The sequence below is a fragment of the Lampetra planeri genome, chromosome 32 (assembly GCF_965212315.1).
Source record: "Lampetra planeri chromosome 32, kcLamPlan1.2.h2, whole genome shotgun sequence".
In the NCBI taxonomy this organism is placed as follows: Eukaryota; Metazoa; Chordata; class Hyperoartia; order Petromyzontiformes; family Petromyzontidae; genus Lampetra; species Lampetra planeri.
This window is the reverse complement of record NC_136138.1, coordinates 9,385,539-9,411,307: the sequence shown is the minus strand read 5'-3', so window position 1 is coordinate 9,411,307 and position 25,769 is coordinate 9,385,539. Positions and strand designations below refer to the sequence as shown.

General features: G+C 42.8%; 1 protein-coding gene across 1 annotated transcript; it reads left to right on the top strand.

Annotated features, from left to right (window-relative positions):
- Positions 1-5,956: 5,956 nt before the first annotated feature.
- LOC144729424 (actin nucleation-promoting factor WAS-like) lies at positions 5,957-25,748 on the top strand. The gene is made up of 11 exons (XM_078609697.1): positions 5,957-6,171; positions 6,602-6,733; positions 8,034-8,093; positions 8,416-8,502; positions 10,835-11,003; positions 12,096-12,185; positions 12,816-12,942; positions 16,189-16,231; positions 17,257-17,401; positions 18,261-18,481; positions 22,216-25,748. Exons 1-11 carry the CDS (start codon positions 6,064-6,066, stop codon positions 22,234-22,236), a joined length of 1,203 nt encoding a protein of 400 aa, XP_078465823.1. The 5' UTR covers positions 5,957-6,063; the 3' UTR covers positions 22,237-25,748.
- The last annotated feature ends 21 nt before the right edge of the window (positions 25,749-25,769 follow it).

Sequence of the window (25,769 nt, the reverse complement as noted above, 5' to 3'; positions counted from 1 at the left end):
CACACAAAGAGAGAACATTTTAATGGATTTTGGTGAATGTTTTTTTGACTGTGGATACGCTGCTCGGCAGCTTCTCCCGCTGTCATTCTTTCTCTCGTTCGTTTCGAAGGGGATATGAATGCAGATTGTTAGGTTTTTTCCGGTAAAGTCACGTAGGTAAAAGATTAAAATTAAAATTAATAAAAGTAAAATAAAATACTTGATACAGCAAGCGTGCTGTGACGGTTCCACCTGAAGACGGAGGCTTGTGTTGCCTCCGAAACGTCGTGATTTTTATTTTATTTTACTTTTATTCATTTTAATTTTTTACCTACGTGACTTTACCGAAAAAAACCTAAGAATATGAATCCTTGCAGTCACGAAAGCTTCAAATCTAGATATGAAGGCAGGTTTCTGACTTCATTCATTCCAGAGCAGCGGTCATGTGCATCTCGGCATGGCCAATGGAGATGCGCTTGAGTGGATAGTTTGGTTACGGAATAGAAAACAAGTCCGCGAAGTGCGAACGAAAAAATGTTCAGAATATATTCTTTAGGCGGCATTACAGGTAATGGTGTAAAGATCATCTTGTATAATGTATAACTGTGTGTAACATTCAGCCAGGTAAGAGAGTGAGTAGCTTGCTATCGGAACGCTGCAAATTCAAATCCTGGTTGACGGTTGACTCAGCCCATCATCCCTACAGGGATGATAAAATAGGTACCACTTTGTGACAAAGTCAACAGTGCCTGTGCCTTGCAGAGACTTGCCCCTGTACTAGGAATGTGGTTTTCCACCACTGGATCACGGCTGTGAACAGACGATGAGCGCCATCTGAATGGTCAATTGCGAAGTAAATGAGTTTTATTTTATTTGCATTGTGTCGACTTATCAGCTCTTGTTCCATTTGCTTTGCCAACGGTGCAACTTTCTGTTCCATATAGCACAGTGGAAAATGTGCACCGATTGAAAACGTAGCACAGTTGGCTACGTATGGTGAGAAAGAAGTTCAACATACATATGTTGCATTACATTACCAAATTAAACATGTCAAAAGCACTTCAACCTGTTCTCAGAAGTCTTGTTTAAATCTTAAATCTGGGTTTACCTTTAATAATAACTCACCTGAACATACACCTCCCATCCCCCCCCCACCTCCAATTGGCTACGTACATTGGAGGCGGTGCGCCTCAAAAATCAATTTATTGTTTTGTTCAAGAAAACTTGTTGGCCGTGACTTTTGTGGTTTTGCCGATGTTTATCTTGAGCGCACACTTGGCAGCCATCTCCCGTATCTCAGAAGCACATTTGCATGGACGAATACAATGACACAAAAGCAGAAACGTAAGCGAATAAGTGTGGAGAAAGGAGGGCCATGCTTTGAATGACACCAATAGAAAGACGAACAATGGTATCGGAGAGCATGAGCAATTTGGAGGACATCATATTGACTGTGAAGACGAGTAAGCCATTGGGCTCAATTACAGACAAACAACCACTCGATTGCCAAAGGGGATATGTAAATATGTTGATTATACTTATCGTTGTTGTCTTAATTGTTTTGCTCAATATGCCCTTTATAGTTCTGACATAAGTCTCAGAGTCAGAACAAGGAGATTCAGTTGCATTTAAATGCTGTTAAAATCACAATTGTATTGTATATCCTTTGGTCAGGAATTTACTATTGAATAAATTAGTGTATGGACACACACAGAGGGCATACTTTCCTTTGGTTCAGACAGGTGAGGGCAAAACAGTTCAGATAAAATATAAACTGGTTTATCAAGTCCTGGTTCCTTCTTATCGCTTACGTCCCAGGGTTGATTTGAGGACTTAGAGACGAACTAGATCAGTTAGACAAGACACTCTACAAATCACACTTATCATTGACGGCAACAATGTCCACATCGGATTGGGAACATGTAGACAATATGACTGCCTCTTCAGCTGCCACTATGTCGACCAAATGTAAGGACAACTTGATTTCCAAATTCAACCTCCTCTCCAACAAAAGACCGGACCCACACACCAAAAATCAAGACGTTAACAAAGTCGTAATTAATCGCACTAACAGTTCTATTTCCGATGGTCTGAAATCCGTTTTAGCTAAAGGGCTAAACTTTGCAGTCACACCTAGACACATACCAGTTAATGATATCATTGCCCAAGTAGACGTGGCTCTCAAGGGTCAGGGTCACATCGCTGCAGACGGAGCAAGATCTGAAATGGCTGCAACCCTCAAAAACGCTAAGATGCCAGCTAGCAACCTCAGCAAAGATGAGCGTTTTGAATTATATAAATTTAAAAAAGAGGGATGACATTGTCATCTTCTCAGCCGACAAGGGCAATGCCACTGTCATCATGGACAAAATAGAATACAACAACAAAATTCAAGAATTACTTAACGATGGCAGCTATGCAAAAATAAAAAGAGATCCCACCAACAGCCTCGTCATACTAACCAACAAAATCATTTCAGATTCAACCGCATTAATTGATCAAACCAAACAGTTCTCGTTGAATCCTTCTGCTGCCAGGTCACCAAAATTATATGGCTTACCAAAGATACTTAAAAAAGATACACCCCTTCGTCCCATCGTCTCCACTATCAACTCCCCCACCTACAAACTGGCTCGTTTTTTTGTCTGAAATCCTGCGGCCTTTCACTGAAAAAAACACCTCTGCGGTACTAAACTCTACTCACCTGGTATCGACAATCAAGGGTATTTCCCTGTCCCCAGACGACCTGCTTGTTAGTTTTGATGTAGTTTCCTTATTCACCAAAGTTCCTGTACCTGACACCATCGCAATCATTGAAAACTTCGTTCATCAAGGACTGAACACTAAGGTACCCCCCTTGGTGAGACACTGCTTAACCAATACATACTTCCCCTGGAATGGAACTTTCTACAAACAAACTGAGGGCACCCCAATAGGCTCCCCCCTATCTCTGGTTGTAGCCAACGTTTTCATGGAGAAATTTGAGACTGACGCCATCCAGACTGCCACTCTGCGCCCAACCTTATGGAAGAGGTACGTGGATGACACTTTTGTCATCTGGCCACATGACCGCCTGCTCTAGACCAATTCCTCGACCACATCAATTCCATACACCCAGCTATCAGATTTACAATAGAAGTCGAAAAAGATGGCAAGCTACCTTTTTTGGATGTCCTAATACAAAGAGACCTGATGGTTCAATGAGCCACTCTGTCTACAAGAAAGCTACCCATATGAATGCTTACCTAAAACCGGATTCCCACCACCATCCATCCCAGAAGAATTCCCTCATCAAGACTTTGCACCATAGAGCCCAATGCATCTCTGACCAGGAACACATTGCCAGTAATTTAGATGTCATCGCGTTTTGACATTTATTCGTAGGTCAAATGTCCTTGCCATTTGAACAATGTTTTGGAAAACTCCCCAAAAACATGTGTAGTGACAGGGTGCCATCTGTTGACCATGAGGGATGACTACGGGGATGGGTGCGCTATATAACAGCCAACCATAAGGGGGTGCGTAACTGAGCCAAGGGTCAGAGGCGGGGATCAGTCTGGAAGCTCCTGGAACCTACACGAGAGTTCTAGAAGGGGGGCGTGGCCAGAGGCGGGGCTTGGCCACGCCGAGGAGTTTAAAAGGGGGAGGCAAACGGAGGTTCGGGGCTGTCGTGGGGGTTCGGGTCCTGGCTGCCGTCGCTGTCTTCACCGTCATCTCTTCATCATTGTCCGGCCGTATAGCCGATCCACTGCACGGTCCCCATCATCGTCGCCGCTGTATTAGCCAGCCAGCTATATGGTTAGACGCCGGCGATGTGGCTGTATGAGTGGGTCAGCTACACGTAGCCCAGTGTAGATGTCGCTCAGTGTGAGAAGTAAACAAGAAGCCACCTATAAGTCGTGTCTCGGAAGTCGCTCACTCCACATGTAATCACCAAAAAGGGGAACTTTGAATCATCAACCCAGAACTCCTGATTGAGACAGTTTGCTCGCAATAATATTTGTTGGTCTCGTTCTTCACGGTGTCGTGTTGTCGATTATTGTTTTCCTCGTCTCGTTTGCACGGGGTTTTGTTTGCTCCCTTCAGCACACAATTTGCGTACATTCAATCAGTTTGCACGCGCACAATTTGATGGGCACATTATGAAGGCGATCATCGACTTTTTAAATGAAAAATCCACGCGACCATGGGGAGAGAGACACGCAAACCCCAAATCTACATAAGGCGTCAGGGTTGGGATCGAACCCACGCCCTACCTGTATACCAGGCGAGGTCGTTAACATTTCGCCACCGTACAACCAGGAGAGCCGTACGGCTCCCTCGATGTGCCGTGCACCCTGTCTCAAAGACGTCAACGATCAAACTTAATTTGGAGCTTTCGTGACTGCAGGAATTATTCTTTGGTTCTTTCGGTAAAGTCACGTATAAAGATAAAATAATAAATTAAATTAAATACCAGCATACGACGTTTCGATTGCAACACAAGAAATCATCATCAGGTATAAATTAAATAGAAACACAAATCTAGTATACTTAGAAATGTAATGTAATACAACAGGGAGTCGGATAACATAACAGTCAACACCCTACCTGGTTGATTGCGTTGTTCCTGAGAATGCTAAATTTGAGAGAGAGATAAAACACAGAATCAGAGACATACAGACAGACATATAAGCAGAGACAGATATCACAGAGATACATAGAGAGAGAACAAACATAGGCACACAACGATCGTGTCCTCCTATGTAGCCCCGTCCACGGGATTCGCATTGGACCAGGGGGGGTCGTCAAACCTGCGGCTGCGGATCCGCATGTGACTCTTTTCAGGACTGCTGCCACGACGTCATCCACGTGCAGTGCGGCTCTTGAAATAATAGAGTTTTGACGTATTCGGAAGAAAAAAAAATGCTCCTCCTGTTATTTTGGTTGCCGACCCGTGCATTAGATACTTCCAGTTGCGTAAAGTTGTTAAAATTGCTTATGGAACTTAATTTGCTGTCTTTGTGCCTAGAAATTTTCTCCAGTTAAAAAAAAACTAATTGATAAACGGTCTCTCTATTTTCGATTTAAAGTTTTCGTGACTGCAGGGATTCATCTTCTTGGTTCTTTCGGTAAAGTCACGTAGAGTGGAAATAATAAAATAATAATAAAATATTTTATTATGTTTTATTTGTATTACTTTATTATTTCCACTCTACGTGACTTTACCGAAAGAACCAAGAAGATGAAACGGTCTCTCGTTTTCTCATGACGTGTCCAAAGAAAATCTGACTTGCCTGTCTCAAATGATTCTTATTAATTATCTTGTTGTACCTGCCGTCCGATATCCTTTCACGTGACTCATCATGTCTGCCCATTAGGTTTGGTATCATCCTGCTTATAGCTTGATTTGTAACCAGACAGCGCAACCGTGAAAACCCACGCAGCCGTTTTGTCTGTACATTAATCTATTTTGAACTTTTTTCGCACCGTACGCAGTCAACCGGAGCTAATTGGAGCTGCAGGGGGCGGGGAAGGACATCAGAATAACACACAACAACAACGGTCTCCTTCGACAATCGGAAATTTTACGTCGCATTGTGTTGTTCGTGCTACAAACCGTGCGTAACTAAGTCAGGAAAAACCCAACGTCTATTCCATCTAAAATGAAAACTTTGGAACCATGCAACCACCCAACTCCAGACAAGTCTTCAAACTCGCGACCAAAAGTTATTATGGTACATCTTGTCACGGTGTCATGGGAAAATGCAGTGGATTACACCCCGACTTTGCGTGCTTTAAAATAATACAGCTTGTTTTACGGATATCTATACCAAAAAAAATTCGAATTTTGGTGATTTTTTAAATCTATTGTATAGAAAACCACATGCAACGGTAGATCGAACACGTGGGAGGGTGATGTGGGAAGGAAAATGTTTCCTCATTCTTTCACCTGGACGATACGTGCGGGTTTTTTTTTGTCTTTCCCGCACGCACATGTCCCGTCGCACACAAAACCAGCGAACGCCAAGTATTTTAATAGTTTCTCTCAACAACCGCCTGGACGGGTCTACCTCCTCCTGCTCCTCGGTTCGCTCGCTCGAGATGTCAGCGACAGACAGGTCAAAGAAAGAGAAGGTGAACGTGGGTTCCAGCTTCCTCAACGCCGAACAAAACGAGATTCTGTTCAGCCTGCTGGGACACAAGTGCACGGTATGTGACATCTCACCAAATCGCTTAACCGAGGGCCTATTAAACATTTCAGCTGACACGCAGGTGCACGCTATGTGATATCTCACCAAGTCGCTTAACCGAGCGCCTATTAAAAATTCCATTCTACCGAAATGTTGTTGAGATGACTTCGAGCTGATACGACTTGGTCAGTTTTAGTTATTGCACTCCTAGCAGAGGAGCCTCCACCGAATTGAGATCTAGAGAGCCCTTATGACAGTTTTGTTTTGCCTACTCTTTCACACTGGCCGGATGTCTTGGAAGCTGTGCAAGTACTGTACCCACACTTTACCCCACCACACGCGTCCTGCGGTTCGACTAACTGCAGTTGCGAATTCCTATTATGTGTTAACAATTTTTTTTTTTACTAAACCGTAAGTAAACGCATTTGTGTGTCCATCACCCCCACCAGACACTGGTGTCCACCATGGTGATCGTCTTCCTCCACGAGGGTGGTCAGTGGATGCGGAAACACTATGGCGTGGTGTGCTTCGTGAAGGACGGCTCCAAGAAGTCCTACTTCATACGTGTCTACAGCGTGGGGGTAAGGTGCTGAGAGCGGTCCCCATTTGTGCCATCGTTACAACGGAGTTAGTAACAAGTATAACCCGTAAAAACAAAGTTTTTCACTATACATCCTTTATATGCGTGGCGGCTAGAGTCCTCTCGTCCTCTGGCTTGAGATGGCTGCCACCTATGGGTCAGATGATTGTCTGCCAGCATTAAGCAATTGGTAATTAAATATTTTAAAAAAATTCCCTAAACAGTGTAAAATTTTGGAAAAAAATGTTCACGAACATTAATTGTCACGCACAACGAGTCTGTGTGCAAAATGTCAGCTCGATTGGATCGCATGAAGTGGGTTAAAAACGACCGAAAGAGTTGCACGGTCGTAAGCAAACGAGCGAACTTAATATAAAGGATTTAAAAATGGTGCTTTATTTGATCATTGTTTTTTTTACCATTTTATCTGGCAACAAAACTGATACCTTTTTTACAAGGAGTCATGTTTGCATTGACCACAATACCTGCGGTCGGAATGCCAACAAAAAACACAACTCTGATAATGTATGCACTGTCCTTGAAATTGATTGGTCCGCACCCGAGACAGCTTTTCTTAAAGCCTGGATGACGCCTTTTGGCGTGCCCTACCTTATGACGGACCAATGCAGACCTTATTCGTCACCCCGTGCGCCTTATACATCTCAACGTTCAACCTACAAAGTCCCATCACAAGGGAGAAACACAAACAAATAGACATTTTTCGATTTAACGCTTTCGTGACTGCAGGGATTCAGATTCTTGGTTCTTTCGGTAAAGTCACGTAGAAGGGAAATAATAAAATAATAAAAATAAAACATAATAAAATTCTCACGACGTTTCGGCCACAACGCAAGCTGTCCTCTTCACCTGAGGACGGCTGCTTGCATTGTGGCCGAAACGTCGTGAGAATTTTATTATGTTTTATTTATATTATTTTATTATTTCCCTTCTACGTGACTTTTCCGAAAGAACCAAGAATATAAATATACAATTTGTTTTATGCCCAAATTGAAACGGCTGTACGCCGTATGGACCTGAAAACTCAATTTCCCTGTACAAGAATACGGGGTAAACCATATGGGTAGATAGCGATGCGATTGCCCTTCTGAAGAGGACTTTTGAAATAAAGTGTTGCTGTTTCACTCCCCCTCCCCTCCTGGTGTTCAGCCGTCGTTGAGTCGCCCACCGCTTCTCCGGAGGAAAGAAACAGAGCGCAGAGTCTGCTCATCGTCTCCGAACTTTGTTGTTGTTGTTGTCTATTTAGCCGACTTGTTTCTACCCCCCCACCTCTCCCTCGAAAGGATTCACGGCAGGAGGAGAGCGGAAAGGGCGGACCGGCTACACGAGAATCAGGACTCAAGGTAAGTGAAAATATATTTTTTCTATTTATGTTACTTTAGATTATGTTTTTTTACTATACAGTGATTGCTTTACTGTGTCACGTGCAAATGTACAATATGCCTTCTTAATTATAAGTTTAACAATGCTTCCCTTGAACCGTAAAACATTTCATAAAATTGACCCTATGTACATTTAAATACATTGCATCGTTGTGTTCCGACTTACGAACCGTTTGACTTACGAACGGGTCTCGGGAACGAATTAGGTTCGTAACCCGAATACTGCCCATACCCGAGTGGATTTCGCACAGCATCGGCAACACTGTTTCTCTCTCGTGTGCAGGAGCATGGCCTGTTGTGGGAGCAGGAACTCGAGAAAACGCTCAAGTACAAGGCGGCTCACGAAATCTTCCACACCGTATACAGCAAGGCAAGCGCACCGCTGTCCGTGGCCCTCTCGCCACCAACACGACGGAGATTGTGGTGGCTCAATCCCCCTGTGGTATTGAACAATTACAGATTTTAGTGCAGTGGCGGTGGTGGTGGTGATGGCACGGTTTGGTGGTTCTGGTGGGACATTTAACACGTTCCTTCGGAGTGGGCAGGTAGCAGAGGTCGCAACCAGGTACCCGATACCCGTACCCTACCCGATACCCGGCTACCCGTACCCGGCTGGGTACGGGTACCCGTTTGCGACCCTGGTGCGGCCGGGTACGGGTACGGGTAGGCCGTGAGTCACTGGTGAGTAACTGTTTGTCACTCATTTCGGGTAGGGTACGGGTACGGGTAGGGAACGAGTACCCGTACCTGGCCGGGTACGGGTACCCATTTGCGACCCTGGTGCGGCCGGGTACGGGTAAGGAATCAAAACCCGTTTGCGACCTCTGGCAGGTAGGAACTTGGTTGGACAGCGCATTCGTGCACGACAGAAAGCTCGCGGTCACGTGACGCACTTCAACCAATCCGGGAGCGTACTTCATGTTTGGGAGGGGCTATGCACGACAGACAAATAATCCCTGGTGGGCAGTGTGGAACTGTTGTTCCTACCTGTAATATCCACTTTATAGCAGACATGCTTTGGTGAACTTGGGTGAATAGTAAAACAAGTCACGTCAAAGTGTTTTTTTTTTCAACTCACTTCATTGAGTGTTGGGCAGTGCTCATCAATAGATCACAGCCCTGAGGCAGTGTAGTAAATTCCATATTCCTATGGCGGGCGTGAGGATTTCTAGAGGAAAATCACAGTTGACTTTCCCACAAAGTGGAACACTTTTTATCTATCTGAGAAGAGTGAAGGGCTGACTAGGCCCCTGACTGGAGCCTTAACTAGTGACCTCCCGATATTGAGCCTTGCACCACTTAGCCGTAATACGGTGCTAGCATTCATGTCTCTCTAAAAGAAATAATTCTGTCATTAGTCAGTACACTACTGCATTAAGGTGTCTTCATGCCGTGTATAGTTAAAACTGTCCCACTAATGCCCCACAGAGTTGATTTGGTGACCATAATGGGAATCTGCCATCCACCTGATTCTGGAACTTGCTTCGACTTGATGATCAGTACTAAATGTACAAAACTTCCACAAATCTAGTGTTTCACACAATTGCCAAGAGAAACACATTTTACCTCAACGACTCGTTGGTTGTAACGTTGACTTTTATTTCCGCGAACGTCTCTCAGTATTTACGACACACACACGTGATTAGTGAGTGCGTGAATACAAAGTTACCAGATTTTGCTGGTAGGAACCTCCTGGTTACACCAGCCCACAGGGGATTATTGTGTTCGTCGTGCAGGGAGGGGCTGGGTGGGGAGGGAGGGGTGGGGAGGGGCTGGGTGGGGAGGGTGGGGCTGGGTGGGGAGGGTGGGGCTGGGTGGGGGGTGGGAGGGGTGGGGCTGGGTGGGGAGGGGCTGGTCACCCCGTGGTACCCTTATAAAACTCAACGTTTAACCTACTCACGCCGGCTTGTGCCCGCCCTCACAGTCGGGCATATTTGCGGAATACACCACGCCGCCGTTGACCCTGGCCATTGACCGAGCAACCCAACGTTTCTACCAGCTCCCTCCGCAGGAATGTGTTTTGTCAATACTGGCATGAACACAGTTTGCCAAATCAAATGTTAAATCCTTCCTTCAAAAACTTTGCTTATAAAACACAAGAGGCTTTCCCAAGGAAGTCGCTTGTACACAGCCTCAGTACAAAGATGAAGTTGTGGTTTAACATGTGACAGAGAAGAACTCACCATAACAGAGGAGAAAGAATGATAAAAATTTCCTGGGCCATCCACACAGCATCGTCGATTATTAAAATAAGTTCAAATCGCTCTGTTATGTTTGCCATGCACTCAGAGGACTGCATGCTGCTGCTATGGTGTAATGTTTATCACACTGGACTTGCAATCCAGAGGTCGCCGGTTCAATATTCCTGTGAAAATGTATTAAATCCCCCCTCCACCTCTGTCGACCCAGCAGTATCGCGGCGCTTTCAAATGCGCGTCTGTGGCCGTCTGGAATGCTCTTTCCTTCTGATATCGGGAAGCCACTGGAGCTATGCACTTTTCAATCATCTGCATTGAAAACTAATTGCTATAAAACCGCTTTTTGTGTTTAGTTTGTTGTCCTTCCCCCGCACCTCCGATTAGCACGGTTGACTACGTACGGTGCGAAAGAATTTGACCATACATACATAAATGGGTTCATAACATTTGAACACCGAATAACCTTGGCAAGTGTTGATCACCGACCCTTCTTTCCTCCCACAGGACAAGAAAGCCGCTCTCTGTTTCGAGAACGAAGCAGAGGCCGCAGATTTCAAAACGATCGTTATCGAAAAGCTGCATCTACTGTGTCCAGGAAACAGCAAGCCAGCCAGCGGCGCGCTCCCTGCAAAGTTCGATACACTTCCGGGCAGGTTGTCGCCAATTCACAAAGGTACGAGAGCAGTCCTCACAGTACCTGGACGAACAAACTCGGTATTTGTTTCCTTTTGCCTCTTACGCTCCCGCGCAAAATCTGGACTTTTGAGTGGTCCAGGAAGACCTTGGGAATACCGGGAGGAGGTGGAAACCCTCCTGAAAATGTTGAGCAATGGGCGTCTAGTCATCGGGGTGGGAAAGTGGTGAGGCCCTCGGGTTGGAGGGGATAACCACCAGGCTACGAAGAAGGGCCCACATCTACCTCCCACATCAATCCTTGCACCAGGATCCATGCCACGTTGTCACGTTACACCACCGCTCGCGCATATATGTAGGAAACACATACAACAACGACAACTTTCATTTGCAATGCGTTTCCGAAAACTGATTTTGAGACCATGTGTTAAACATTGCTCTTCTCGCGTGTTTAGACTGGTCATGGCCTAGTTTTCTTTTTATCGATGCTTAATAGGAGCCCAAAAACATCATGGGAACTATGCTATGGCAAATGTTTTTTTTTTATCAACTGAGCATTTTTTTGCTGCATGGCACTGCAGTAATGATTGCAAAAAATATAATTGAGACATTTAATACACACAGAAGGGCAACTGCCAACAATCAATTTAATGGCAGTAATTACCAAGTGAAGTTAACGACAGCAGCTTAAAATAACCAATAACACCTTGTTATTGGACTGCGGTGTTTGTAATGGCAGTCGTTACAAATTAGGCAACATTAATTCAAGATTAACGATCGATTGTCTTGCATTGATTCTGTACAAATCAGGGGACATGCATCTGTAAATAATACCAAAGCACCGCATACACTTGTATAACAAAGCTCATTCACCCGCAGACACTTTGTGCTTGTTCAGCTCTTCTGTCAAGCCACTGCTGGCTGAGGGCCACCACTCACTTTTGCACGTTGTGGGGGTTATTTTAATTGACCAGCGTGGGTAGGTATGCACGTGGGACCATAAAAGTTCTGTCCAATATTCTTGGTTCTTTCGGTAAAGTCACGTAGGTAAAAAATAAAATGAAAATTAATAAAAAATAAAATTTTAAATTAAATAAAAATAAAACAAAAATCCCGACGTGTTGCTCTTTAGACGTTTCGCTGCCGCCCACACTTCCATCACGGCTGCCCAATGGACCTCCGCAGCTGCTGCCAACGCGCTCGCCTCACACGTTGCCGAGAAGTGAGCAACATCTTCGCGCACACACGAGAGGGCACGGGCAAGGCTGCCTGCCAACCTTTCCACGGTAGATCCAAAGCAAGACTTTTTTTCAATTTAAAACTTTCGTGACTGCAGGGATTCATCTTCTTGGTTCTTTCGGTAAAGTCACGTAGAAGGGAAATAATAAAATAATAAAAATAAAACATTCTACGTGACTTTACCGAAAGAACCAAGAAGACAAGAGTTTTTTCTCAGTCTCCCTAGGTTCTATTAACGTCTGTGGAAGTATACTGCAATAAAGTTTAAAGGTTATTTGTTTGTGCATTTAGTTAGTTGTGCTTTCCCGGCACCTCCGATGAGCAACGCTTCAAACTTGGCATAACCCTCGTGCGGGACAGCATTGAGACTCGGTAAGGCTTTCCATGGTAAGCAAGCATAATAAAAAATAATTACCGTTAGCATGCGCACGGTTGGCTATGCATGGTGCGAAGGAAATTCAACATACGTCATAATACTGGTACCAGATCTCGGTACAAATCAAAATCCGGGTGCCAATTGCCAAGATCTGGCGAGACCGCCGCATGCACTCTGGGCGATTCGGACATCGGCTGGTGCGTTGTTTGATTGTTTTCCGAATGCAATGTTTTTCAGACACAAATCAGAACGATGCACCTCCACCTACGGGCGCAGAACCCGTTAAGAAGAATAAATATTGGCTCAAGATGGCCGAGAAAATCGGAAAACCCACGAAAGAAATCAGTGGCCCCCAAGACTTCCAGTAGGTTGAGATCACCTGCAGAATTACCCATGAGCAAATTTGCTGAATGTTAATACAGGGTGCTTATCCATTCCAGCAATAACTAACACAGGTGTTCAGATAACCTATTATCACAAGTATGTGTGGTTAATACATACTTGATGCCTTGCAAAAAGGTGTCTATTTGGTGTTTGAATATCTTTAGACCTCCTGTATTAATGCCAGGTTAAATTTCGATTTAAAGCTTTCGTGACTGCAGGGATTCATCTTCTTGGTTATTTCGGTAAAGTCACGTAGAAAGGAAATAATAAAATAATAAAAACCATTTCTTAAATAATAAAAAATATTCACGTAGAAGGGAAATAATAAAAAAGTTAAAATATGTTATTATTAAATATAAAAAATATGTTATTATTTAATTATTTCCCTTCTACGTGACTTTACCGAAAGAACCAAGAAGACAATTACCGGTTGTTGAGAATATCAACTTTGAGAGCCCTGAGCACCGACTAATACAGGTTGCTTCAAAATAGTTGTAACACTTCTGAGAATTTGCAACAACACCACAGGAAATGTGCCTCCTCCGGGCTCTGCAGACCACCTGGAGAAGATTCCAGGCCATGTGTTGACAATGATGGCGAACAAGTGGGAGATACTCTTAGGTTTTTTCGGTAAAGTCACGTAGGTAAAAAATAAATAATACAAATTATTGAAAGAATAGAAATACAATAATAAATCACGACGTTTCGGAGGCAACACAAGTCTCCGTCATCAGGTGGGACCGTCACAGCTAGATTTACAATAAATATTTTACTGGTAGGAACGAAGTGAACCAGCCTACAATAGATTATATCGTCCGTCCGTCCGTCCGATGTCTGATTAGGTGTAGCAACATCGCCCCCTACTGCAAACAATTGGCAGGACCCTACAAAAACCTTTAGACTCAGTGGGGCTTTCCTGGCTAAACAAGTGTAACATTCCCTTATAATTCCCTGAGATAGTTTTTAATTAAAACATTTAAATTAAAAATTAACTCACTGCGGCCTAAAGCCTACAGCTATGCCTAAAGCCTAGAACTAGGCCTCAAACTCTCCCTTCGTATCGTACCCCCGCCATTTCATTTTATTATAGCCATTCATTTGTTCGTTCCTACCAGCCCACCCCGCAGGGACCTCTTACAATAAATCTGGCTGTGACGGTCCCACCTGATAACGGAGACTTGTGTTGCCTCCGAAACGTCGTGATTTATTATTTTATTTCTATATTATTATTTCTATTATTTTTATTATTTATTTTTTACCTACGTGACTTTACCGGAAAAAACCTAAGAGTATGAATCCTTGCAGTCACGAAAGCTTCAAATCTAGAACAAGTGGGAGACTCTTTGACTTTTTAAAGTTATTAACATACTGTACATTTGTTATCATGTTACTGTGTATTATCCGTTCTTTTCCCATTAAAAACGATAGTCCCATATAAGTCTTAAACATTTTTAAAGCACCCTGTATATAGCTGGATGTGCAGCCAATGCAAGCTTAACGTCATGAGCCACACAAGAGAAACGCAAATATCCAGCAGAACAGCTGAAATCGTTAAATATTTCTGAGTTGTGTGTGTGTGTTTGTGTGGGGAGCGGTGGTGTATCAGTTAGCGCTTTGCGCTACGAACCCGGTGACATGAGTTCGATTCCCGCTCATGGCCAATACCAGTGATAATTATCTGAACCTCAAATGAGTATCTTGAGTGATGTGTAAACATCGCCACTAGGGAGACAAAGGCGTTCGGGCGCGGTGCTGGCCATCCACCCCCTCGTGTACCGTGCCGGCCCTTCATATGTGCCCGCTAACAACGCTTGCTATACGGGGGATCTTTGTCTTTTGTGTTTAGTATGGATGGAATGAAATACATTATTTTCATATAACACACGATTCACTTAAATAGACTACAGTTTTCAGAAACTGGGAAAGGCGAGAACAACAGCACACGCGTTGATAAAGTGCGCATAGCCAAGTGTGGTGGAGAATGCCTGTACCGTAGTCCAGCGATTTGGGTTGGTGGATCATGAGCTCCCCCTAAGTTTGTACCCATCATCATTTTCGTTCTTTTGTCTATCATGTGTATTAGACCTCCCCTCCTCCTCTCTGCCCATTGTGTTGGCGGGTGCAGTGGCTGGTCGCTTGCGCACAATCGCTCCATTGTGTTGGCGTGTGCAGTAATTGGCCGCTGGCGCACAAGCGCTTCCACGTCCATCGCCCACCCTTTTGGCCTCGCCCCCCCTCCCTCCCGATACGTTCCTTTCATTGGCTACCATAGTCTGATGAGCTCCCCCTCCCTCTCCCTCCCCCCTCAACTCGCTTTTAAGGGATTACATCTTGAATCATTGCCTCACTTGATACAGCTAATCTGACTGTGACGGTCCCACCTGATGACGGAGACTTGTGTTGCCTCCGAAACGTCGTGATTTTTGTTTTTTATTTTATTTTACTTTCTACGTGACTTTACCGAAAAAACCTAAGAAGAGGATCATGCAAAGGTGGAACCTGCATGAGACGCCTACCTGCAAGGTAGAGGAGGTCCCTCTAAGGGGCAGGACAGCAAGTAATTTTCCTATTCGGCTGCGCAGGCTCTTGGCCCCGAGTGTATTTTGATTTTTGAAATCCCAGTTTCCTTCCACATGGAAACATTCTAATCGATGAAATCATCTAAACGTCCTGCAAAAGGACCCTCCGGAAGACGGGCCCGATTCGCATGCGCTTATGTCAACTCAAAAAAAATAACCTGTAAAAACAAGGTTTTTCACTATAAATCCTTTATATGCGTGGCAGCTAGAGTCCTCTCGTCCTCTGGCTTGAGATGGCTGCCACTTATGGGTTAGATGATTGCCTGGCACCATTAAGTAATTGGTAATTAAATATAATTTATTTTTTCCTAAAAAGTGTAAAATTTTGGAGAAAAAAAATTCACGAAAAAAAATTGTCACGCACAACGAGTCTGTGTGCAAAATGTCAGCTCGTTTGGATCGCGGGAAGTGGGTTAAAAAACGACCGAAAGATTTGCACGGTCGTAAGCGCGCAAGCAAGCAAGCAAGTGAACTTAATATAAAGGATTTAAAAAAGTGCATTGGCTCACTAGAGCTAGATTAACCTACTTCTCATCGCAAAGTGAGATACAGTGACACAGTAAGGGATTGTTGCCGAGTGAGACGAATGTGAAACATTAAGAATTAATAAGCGTCAACATTTAACTTGTGCTCTTTGTACATTTCAGGCACAACCATCACATAGCGTGGGATCCGTTAAAGGGCTTTGATGTAAGTCACATTCACAAACACTGTCACAACCTTGTCAATGTAGATGATCTCTCACTCTCCGATGTTTTTTAAGATGTCCCGTATTTCGCTCCACACGCTCAGAGCTTTTTTAAGAACTGACGTTTCACTCCACTTGATGAAGAAGCTCCCAGCACATGCAATGAAACGTCGGACACTATGCCGAACAACACGCGGTACGACCCGAACACACATTTACCGGACATCAGATGTACTGGATATTTGTGAAAAAGAGCTTCATAGCTCATCGGATTTCTCCAGGATAAATAAAGACTCTTGCTTACCCAGGAAAGTCTCACTGAGTCTCACGACTCTTTTTCCAGAGGATCGTGCCAGACTATTTACATTAACGGTGTAATGAATAAGAGGTTTTTTGGGTTAGATCGCGATCTAACCTAAAACAAAAACTCTATTATGGATGAAATTGGTCGCCAAAGCCTACGTGTTAAAGGGTGCAATGGTTGCTATGTATAATACCAATATCATTTTTCATATGGAGGCAATTATGACCACATAATAACGTTATACAGCACAACTTACTCGGTAGATGATCTGTGTTTGCTCAAGGATGCAGTCAGTCTAAGTAACTTTGGTGGTATCATCTGTCTTAAATAATGACTGGTCGCTTGTTTTAGAAGCTCGGGTGTTAAACCACCATGATTTTCACACTGCAGGTGCATTAACGATAAATGCACTCCCAAGATCTCGTGACATTATTCGGAATGAGTTAGGCCACGTGTGCCGGTGTCACAGTTGAAATTATCCAACTTTTAAAATAAATGGCTATGTTGCTTAATTGGCTAAAACCTTCTTGCGCTGTAAAAAGTGTGTGAACAGCAATTTAACCTAGTTATTGTTAGTAGTATAACAATGCTATATAGGCTGTCACAACATGTCACACGTTCGCACATCACAACAAGCAGAAGACACTTCTAGACAAGCGTGACAGATTAAAGCGAAGATTGCGGATTAAAATACATGTCTATGCTCTTTGCTGCATTCTTCAGATCAAGAACATTCCAGACGAGATGAAGGCTGTCTTTATGAAAGCTGGAATCAACGAGCAGCAGTTAACCGACAAGAAATCGTCGAATGCGATTCGTGAAGTTCTTGATGTTTATGGCCTTGTTGACACTGATCAGAAGAAAACAGGTATGGAAATGCCATAACCAAGATTAAGATGTGTGTGCAAAGGGGACTTGGAGGCTCAGAGGTCAGAGCGCTGAGCTGTGCCTGGAAAACCAGAGGTGGAATTTGTATCCTCAACCTGGAGCCACAAACTACCCATGTTTTTGTTTGTTCAGCAAAGCAGAATCATCATTTCCATACTAACGTGAGCAATAGGTTTTGCTCAGGTCTGTTGACAGTCCTGAGAAAATAGTGGAAGTGTGTTTTTTTATTTTTATGCCAAGGACGAATTGTATCATGCGACATCCTAACCAGACGGTGCTCATTTTTATCATCCGTGAAGAGGGAATAATGATGACGACCGTTATTATTATTATTAGGATGATGATAATGATTATTGGTGATGGTGGATGATGACAATGGATGATTAATGATGGGTTATTGTGATGTTTGTGGTTGTTGTGGTGATGATTGCTATTCATAATACGTTCATGAATTTTTTCATTGCTGGAAGGGCTACAGTTATACAAACTAAGCAATAATTTGAAGTCAAAATAATAACATACTTATGATAATTGTTGTTTTACCCTTTTATATGGCAACAAAACTGACACCTTTTTTACGAGGAGTCATGTTTGCATAGACCACAATACGTGCAGTCATGATGCAAACAAAAAACATAACTCTGATAATGTATGCACTGTCCTTGAAGTTGATTGGTTCACACCCGAGACAGCTTTCCTGTTGCCAGATAAAAGGGTAAAAACCAATTATCATATTTTTTACTGGCAAATGAGTTACCAATGGTGGAATAATATACTTACTGTGTGCATCATAAATATCATCATATCCGAAACAAAGATTATTGTTGCTCATTTTACAGAAGGTGAACACACCTCACAGCAGTTATGTGACCCAAGAAATCCACAAACGCCAAGATATTTAATGGCCACGAATACTCAAAAATCTACAGCAGAAAGTCCCAACCGATTCCTGGGAGTCGACAAGTTCCCTTCGCCCAGATCCAAGTCCCCAGAACAAAACCAGGATATGGTCCAGAAGCTGAACAATCTTCAACAGATGTTGCATCAGTTGATGATGGAGGTGAGTCACCTTTGTGTGAATATCACCAACGATGCACGCCTCTTAGAGTTACGTTAAAATGTACGATTACCATGGTCATACTGATGTTGATTACTGGCCTTCTGAGTTGAGCGGGCCAGTATCATTAATGATCATTCAGGAAAATGAATGGGAATTAATTTAAATAAAATTAAGGGTGCCACGGTGGCGAGATGTTTACTACCTCACCTGGTATACTGGAGGTCGTGGGTTCGATTCTGACCCTGACGCATGTATATTTAGAGTTTGCATGTCTCTCTCCCCGTGCTCGCTTGGATTTTTCTTCTGGTCCTGCGGTTTTTGATTTCACATTTAGAAACAACATGCGTTGAGAGTATTGGCTGCTATAAATTCGTTGGACATGTCGTTTCTGAAAAATAGTTATATAGCTCAGTGGGCCTTACCTGATAAAATAAAAACTAGTTTAGTTTAGTTGAACCCTAAAGATTTTGAAATGGGCCTCAGTCTGGCTCTGTGAGCCTCATACATGAACAATGAGCTGTAAGCATTCTAAAGGTTCCGAGCTATGTGAAACTCCACCCTGTTCTTCACCTGAGGACGGCTGCTTGCGTTGTGGCTAAAACGTCGTGAGAATTATTTTATTATGTTTTATTTTTATTATTTTATTATTTCCTTTCTATGTGATTTTACCGAAAGAACCAAGAAAATGCCGAATTTAATTTGTTGTTAGCCTTGTTGAAAATACATTTTATTTTTCTTTAACTTTGTTTTCCTTTTGAAAATATTACTGGGGGCCTCACAGTACGTGTAGCCCCGGGGCCTACAATATCTTGATCCGGCCCTGCACCCAACCCTTTGTAGAGGGAAACTACCTTGCACTTATTCTTAGGTTTTTTCGGTAAAGTCACGTAGGTAAAACATCAAAATTAATGAAAATAAAATAAAATAAAACAAAAATCACGACGTTTCGGAGGCAACACAAGTCTCCGTCATCAGGTGGGACCGTCACAGCCACTTGATGCAGCTAATCTGGCTGTGATTTTTGTTTTATTTTATTTTCATTAATTTTGATGTTTTACCTACGTGACTTTACCGAAAAAACCTAAGAATATGATTCCTTGCAGTCACGAAAGCTTCAAATCTAGAATACCTTGCACTTTTTTTCTTCTTTGAACCGAGGCTACGTACATGCGTTTTTTTTCGAAAGGTTGTTCAGGTTTGCTGAATCCAATAATAACATCATATTTTCGTGATCTTTCAAATGAATTGAGTAGTTTTTGAAAGGGGGTGATGCTAAAAGTTGCTCCAGTGGGGAAATCCCACTACCAAGTTAGCATTATAGCAAATTCGTGGTGACCGCTGATGTATATGTCCGTATTTATAGAATCTCTGGAACAATGTAAAAAGCAAAATGATAACTCTGTAGTTGCTTTACGTCACACGTCATGCAAATCATCGTGATGTCACAGAAAGTTTGGGGTGCCGTAGACTTTCTTACAACAGACGCGACTTATCACCGCAGTCTCCAGATCGGAAGATACATTTGTTTCCCCTGTTTCCGTATTTTAAAATCACAAGTTGAGGGTGCAGTCCTACAATCCAGCAGGCGTGTTTGTGTGACAAGATGTGGATAACCTTATCAACACCGGGCGCAAGTTTGTGATGTATTTTACCCTCCTGAGTATCTTATATTTGATAATGCGGAGAATACGGTAATATTTCGATTTAAAGCTTTCGTGACTGCAGGGATTCATCTTCTTGGTTCTTTTGGTAAAGTCACGTAGAATGGAAATAATAACATGATAAAAATAAAACATAATGTGGTAAAATTCTCACGACGTTTCGGCCACAACACAAGCAGCCGTCCTCAGGCGAAAAAACAGAGCTGTCGGAAAGACAGTTCATTGGGACACTGTCTTTCCGACAGCTTTGCTTGTGTTGTGGCCGAAACGTCGTGAGAATTTAATAGTTTTATTTATTATTGTATTATTTCCCTTCTACGTGACTTTACCGAAAGAACCAAGAAGATGAATACGGTAATATGCTTGTCGCGCAGTCTCTACACTTTACCGCCAGTCATCAGAGCATATGCAACATGAAGGTGCAGATGGAGCTAATTAAGCGACAGGCTGCTGATATGTCTTTAATATCAAGCCACTGGAGCTATGCACCGTTAAATCTAGATTGAATTTCCAAAGAACTGTACTCATTGGTCTACTTTCTGCCCCCCCCTTCTCCCCCCCCCCTACTGCCGAGGCCTACTACACACTACACTACACTATACACTACACTATACACTACACTATACACTACACTATACACTACACTATACTATACACTACACTATACACTACACTATACACTACACTATACACTACACACTACACTATACACTACACTATACACTACACTATACACTACACACTACACTATACACTACACTATACACTACACTATACACTACACTATACACTACTATACACTACACTATACACTACACTATACACTACACTATACACTACACTACACTATACACTACACTATACACTACACTATACACTACACTATACACTACACTTTACACTACACTATACACTACACTTTACACTACACACTACACTATACACTACTATACACTATACTATACACTACACTATACACTACACTATACACTACTATACACTACACTATACACTACACTATACACGACACTATACACTACACTATACACTACACTATACACGACACTATACACTACACTACACTATACACTACACTATACACTACACTATACACTACACTATACACTACTATACACTACACTATACACTACTATACACTACACTATACACTATACTATACACTATACTATACACTACACTATACACTACACTATACACTACTATACACTACACTATACACTACACTATACACGACACTATACACGACACTATACACGACACTATACACGACACTATACACGACACTATACACTACACTATACACTACACTATACACTACTATACACTACACTATACACTACACTATACACTACACTATACACTACTATATAACCTCGTGCCACGGCAGATCTCTCGCCTATTTCAGCAGTTGTTTCTTGCTGTGGTTGTCCCACCTGATGACGATTGCTTGTGTTGCGATCGAAACGTCGTGATCTATTAATTTTTCTACCTACGTGACTTTACTGAAAGAACCAAAGAGTATGGATTCCTGCAGTCACGAAAGCTTCAAATCAAGATTCTTTAGAACTGCTTTTTGTGTTTAGTTTGTTGTTCTTCCCCCGCACCTCGATTGGCACGGTTGGCCACGGACGATGTTGAACATGCGTACATACAACAAAGTAAAATGCATGTGGCATGTAGTGTTGATTAGGAGTGGGGAGCGGTGGTGTAACAGTTAGCGCGCTGCGCTACGAACCCGGTGACACGGGTTCGATTCCCGCTCACGGCCAATACCAGTGACGATTATCTGAACCGGTCTCGGGCCTCCCCTAAGTCGACTCAGCCTCAAATGAGTACCTGGTGCGATGTGCAAACATTGCGACTAGAGAGACAAAAGCGGTCGGGCGTGGTGCTGGCCACCCATCCCCTCGTGTACCGTTCCGGCCTTCATAGGTGCTCGCTAACAGCACTTGTCCCTACAGTCTGTTAAGGCTATACGGGGGATCTTTGTTTTTTGTCATTAGCAGTGCCTAGCAATGAAATGTGGGACTCTGTTCACTCTGTCCCCAACAGGTGTCTGGTGAAGATATCTGAAAACTCACGATTTGGATTATTGTGGCAATGATGAAATGTGATATGTGCATTACGTGAAGACAGAGCAAACGGTGTTCTTTGAGTATTTCAGAATAACTTTGTGGTGCATTTACAAAACCACCCTTAGACCTAACTTACACCTCTGCCGCAGACATCACGAGAATATAAACTTTAACCAGTCCGCCTACCTATCAAAAGGAACTAAGCAGAACCAAATGTGAATGGTGTACCGGACAATGTAATGCCCGTTCAAATAATCGTCTGATAATAACTGCATACAATTGCTTATTTTAGTTTTCAGCGATGTCAGCTATGTCACTAGTGTATGTGAAGTATTACATGCTGTATGTATGAACTGTATTATGCCACATCTGTAAAACTGGATAAAAGCCATAGAGGTGTAAGTATTCGTACGTTTTCAGCGCTCCGTGCAGCTTTGAGCTCTGGGTGGCCACCCTGATTGCCCACCCAAGAAGCCAGGTCAAACGACTGTTTTGGAAATCACGAATATTACATTGTACCTGAACTTATTTATTCGTGTGCTAAACTGAAAAAAATGTGGGCAAGGCAAATTGCCAAAAGAGAAAGGAGTGATGTGACAAAGGCATCACATGCTCACACTAGGCCCCATGCCAATGAGACTGATTGGAGCATTGTATTTTAAGCAAAACTGTGGAGGCATTCTTTGCAGTGTGATTATTTAGTCACCCTTGCTGGTATTAATGTGTCGGCGGGAAGGGGGAGAGCGGGTCTCTCCTCCACATGTGTGTAAGGTCAACGTACAAGTGCAACTTTAGTAAGTATAACTACAATAATCCGTGGTCACGTGAGGGTGAACGTCGTGGTTAATTGGATAAACTTGATCATTAATGCCACCTATCTGTGTAAAATGTGTGAATAATACAAAACCATTCTACCACAACGCATCGTGGGAAAATCCAGGAATGATTGTGGATAATAGGAAGAATATGATGATGGATAATAGGTTTCACTGACCCTACAGCTCCTGCAGATAACAGGATAATGTGTGCACGGATGAGAGTTCTACCGTACCAGCACCCTTATGTGATGGTACACAAGACTGTGACTTGATTTGATGTGGGTAGCATTATATGATTTAAGCGTCATGTATAAACAAAGCATCTTAACTGCATTTTCGTTTTCCAAATTTGCTATGGAGAAGCTCCTAGGATATAGCCACCGTTAGCATGTAAATATCCACAATTGCCAGTGCCCTGCGAAAATGGCTGGAATAAGTCACAGTGGGTGTAAGTGGGTTATAATTTAAAAAAATACATACTTTGTGCGGCCGAATGCCCACACTTTCACATTGAGTAATCTCAAAGCATTTGCATATACATTAGATAAGGCGCTGAGGCACGTAACCATCAGCACCCGTTGATTGACAGTTGATGAAATGAGATGCAATTCTGGTGCCGCGTGTTGGCAAGGGTCACGAGCAAATACGGATTGGGAAAGTAGGTGACTTAAATAGTAATGTGAAAATCGTAAAGCATAATTTCGATTTAAAGCTTTCGTGACTGCAGAGATTCATCTTCTTGGTTCTTTCGGTAAAGTCACGTAGAAGGGAAATAATTAAATAATAAAAAATACGCTGCCAAGCTTGGTGGTGTTCATTCAGACGCTGTCTTTCCGACAGCCTTGTTCTTCACCTGAGGACGGCTGCTTGCGTTGTGGCCGAAACGTCGTGAGAATTGTATTTTATTATGTTTTATTTTTATTATTTTATTATTTCCGTTCTACGTGACTTTACCGAAAGAACCAAGAAGACGTAAAGCATACTATTAATGGGTTTTCTCCAAGCGTGGGGGCTCCACCCCCACACAAAAATACCGCACGTCACATATTCACCTCGCTGGGGATGGACTGCGGTTTAGGCGGATGCGTGAAAAGGTCGAATTGGTGAACATCTAAAAAAAAAATTTACACTACCATGCGCAAATAGGTTTTCTGGACAATAAAGTGCACACTGCTTTCACCATGGGAAAATGCTTTGCAGTAATGTAGAAGTGAATGCACACGAGACTTAGAATGAATGACTGTATTTGAAAAAATTGGATGTTGTGAATATCTATTGAAATTGACGGTTAACACCGTGCACCAATACAGCACTGAGTGTGGGTGGTGAATTGATCAGGGCGGACCTGTAACTGTAAGATATGCACACGTACCATACTTTTAATCAATGAACAAGCATTCCAAAGGAGAGCCCTTTTGAAAAGGTCATGAAGCTCCGTCATGCAATCCTGGAAAAGAAACACCTGAATGAGCACGTGATTACTGTATGTGTATTAGAAAACAATTGCTCAATTTTTAAAAGGTCCTCTGTTTAAATTAGCAAAGAGCGTTTGCAGAACATTTCCAAACTTCCCACTAGATGGTGGGCAGTGCTCTTTTTTTAAATAACTGCCAGAAGGCAGCACCTTCAATGAAATTTAACTTGCAATCCCTTTTGTTTAATGAAGGCCCTTACACCACAGCGTGTGGGGGTTATTTGGCCAAACCACCAGGCTGGCCAGTGCGGGTTGGTGAAGGCAGACGGCAAAGTAGTCGGAGCGTAACAGGACACCGCCACCACGGATTTTGTTCCACTGCCCTCTGCTGTCCAGCACGTAGCCCCACAAGCCCGATGACAATCTCAATTGTCCATATCATGGGACCTTTTTTTCGCCAGTATCAAAGTATGAAAAAAAATACGCATAGGTTTTACCCTTTCTGGCAATCAAACAGGTGTTAAGATGTTTACACACCAAATATAAACCTTTTGCAAGGAATCATGGCTGCATTAACCACACGTACTTGTGGTGAACATGCAAACAAAAAAACATGCTCTGATAATAATATTTGGCATTGTTTTTGAAACTGAGTGGTCTACACCAGAGACAGCAGCCTTCTTTAGGGCCTAACCTCACCACCAGTCAGACCAGAGAACGCCTTTTGGAGAACACCTTTTGGTCTGACACTGGTAGTGAGACGGGGCGCTAAAGAAGGCTGTCTCTGGTCTAGACCAATCCGTTTCAAAGACAATGCCATATCTATTCTTGGTTATTTCGGCAAAGTCACGTAGAAGGGAAAGAAAAAAATAATAAAAATAAAATAATAAATTTTCACGACGTTTCGATTGCAACACAAGCAATCATCATCAGGTGTGAAAAAATGCCATATATTGTGAGAGCATGTTTTAGTGCCAGAAAGGGTGAAACCTATTCTTATTTTTACCATTGTCCATGTTGGTCACGTGTCGATGCACTGTCCCAGATTAACTCTGCTTAGCCTCTGAGAGCTCACAACATCGACCCGATGACCCAATCACCTATAAATGCGACTTGATCGAAGATGAGCGTTTATTGCGAAGTGGGGATTTACCTGTCCAATTTCTTTTTTTTTATTACATAAAGACATGAACTGCTGATCATTTCATTACTGCAGTGTATTGTGGTGTCGAAACTTTGCCACAGATTATTGTCAAGATAAATAAATACAGATTTCTGTACTCTTGATTTTGCGATCTT

Coding starts and splice junctions, on each gene's coding strand:
- LOC144729424 (XM_078609697.1), top strand. CDS start 6,064: ATGTCAGCGACAGACAGGTCAAAGAAAGAGAAGGTGAACGTGGGTTCC. Junction 6,734..8,033: donor TACGTGTCTACAGCGTGGGG/GTAAGGTGCTGA, acceptor CTCCCTCGAAAG/GATTCACGGCAGGAGGAGAG. Junction 12,943..16,188: donor AGTGGCCCCCAAGACTTCCA/GTAGGTTGAGAT, acceptor TGTACATTTCAG/GCACAACCATCACATAGCGT.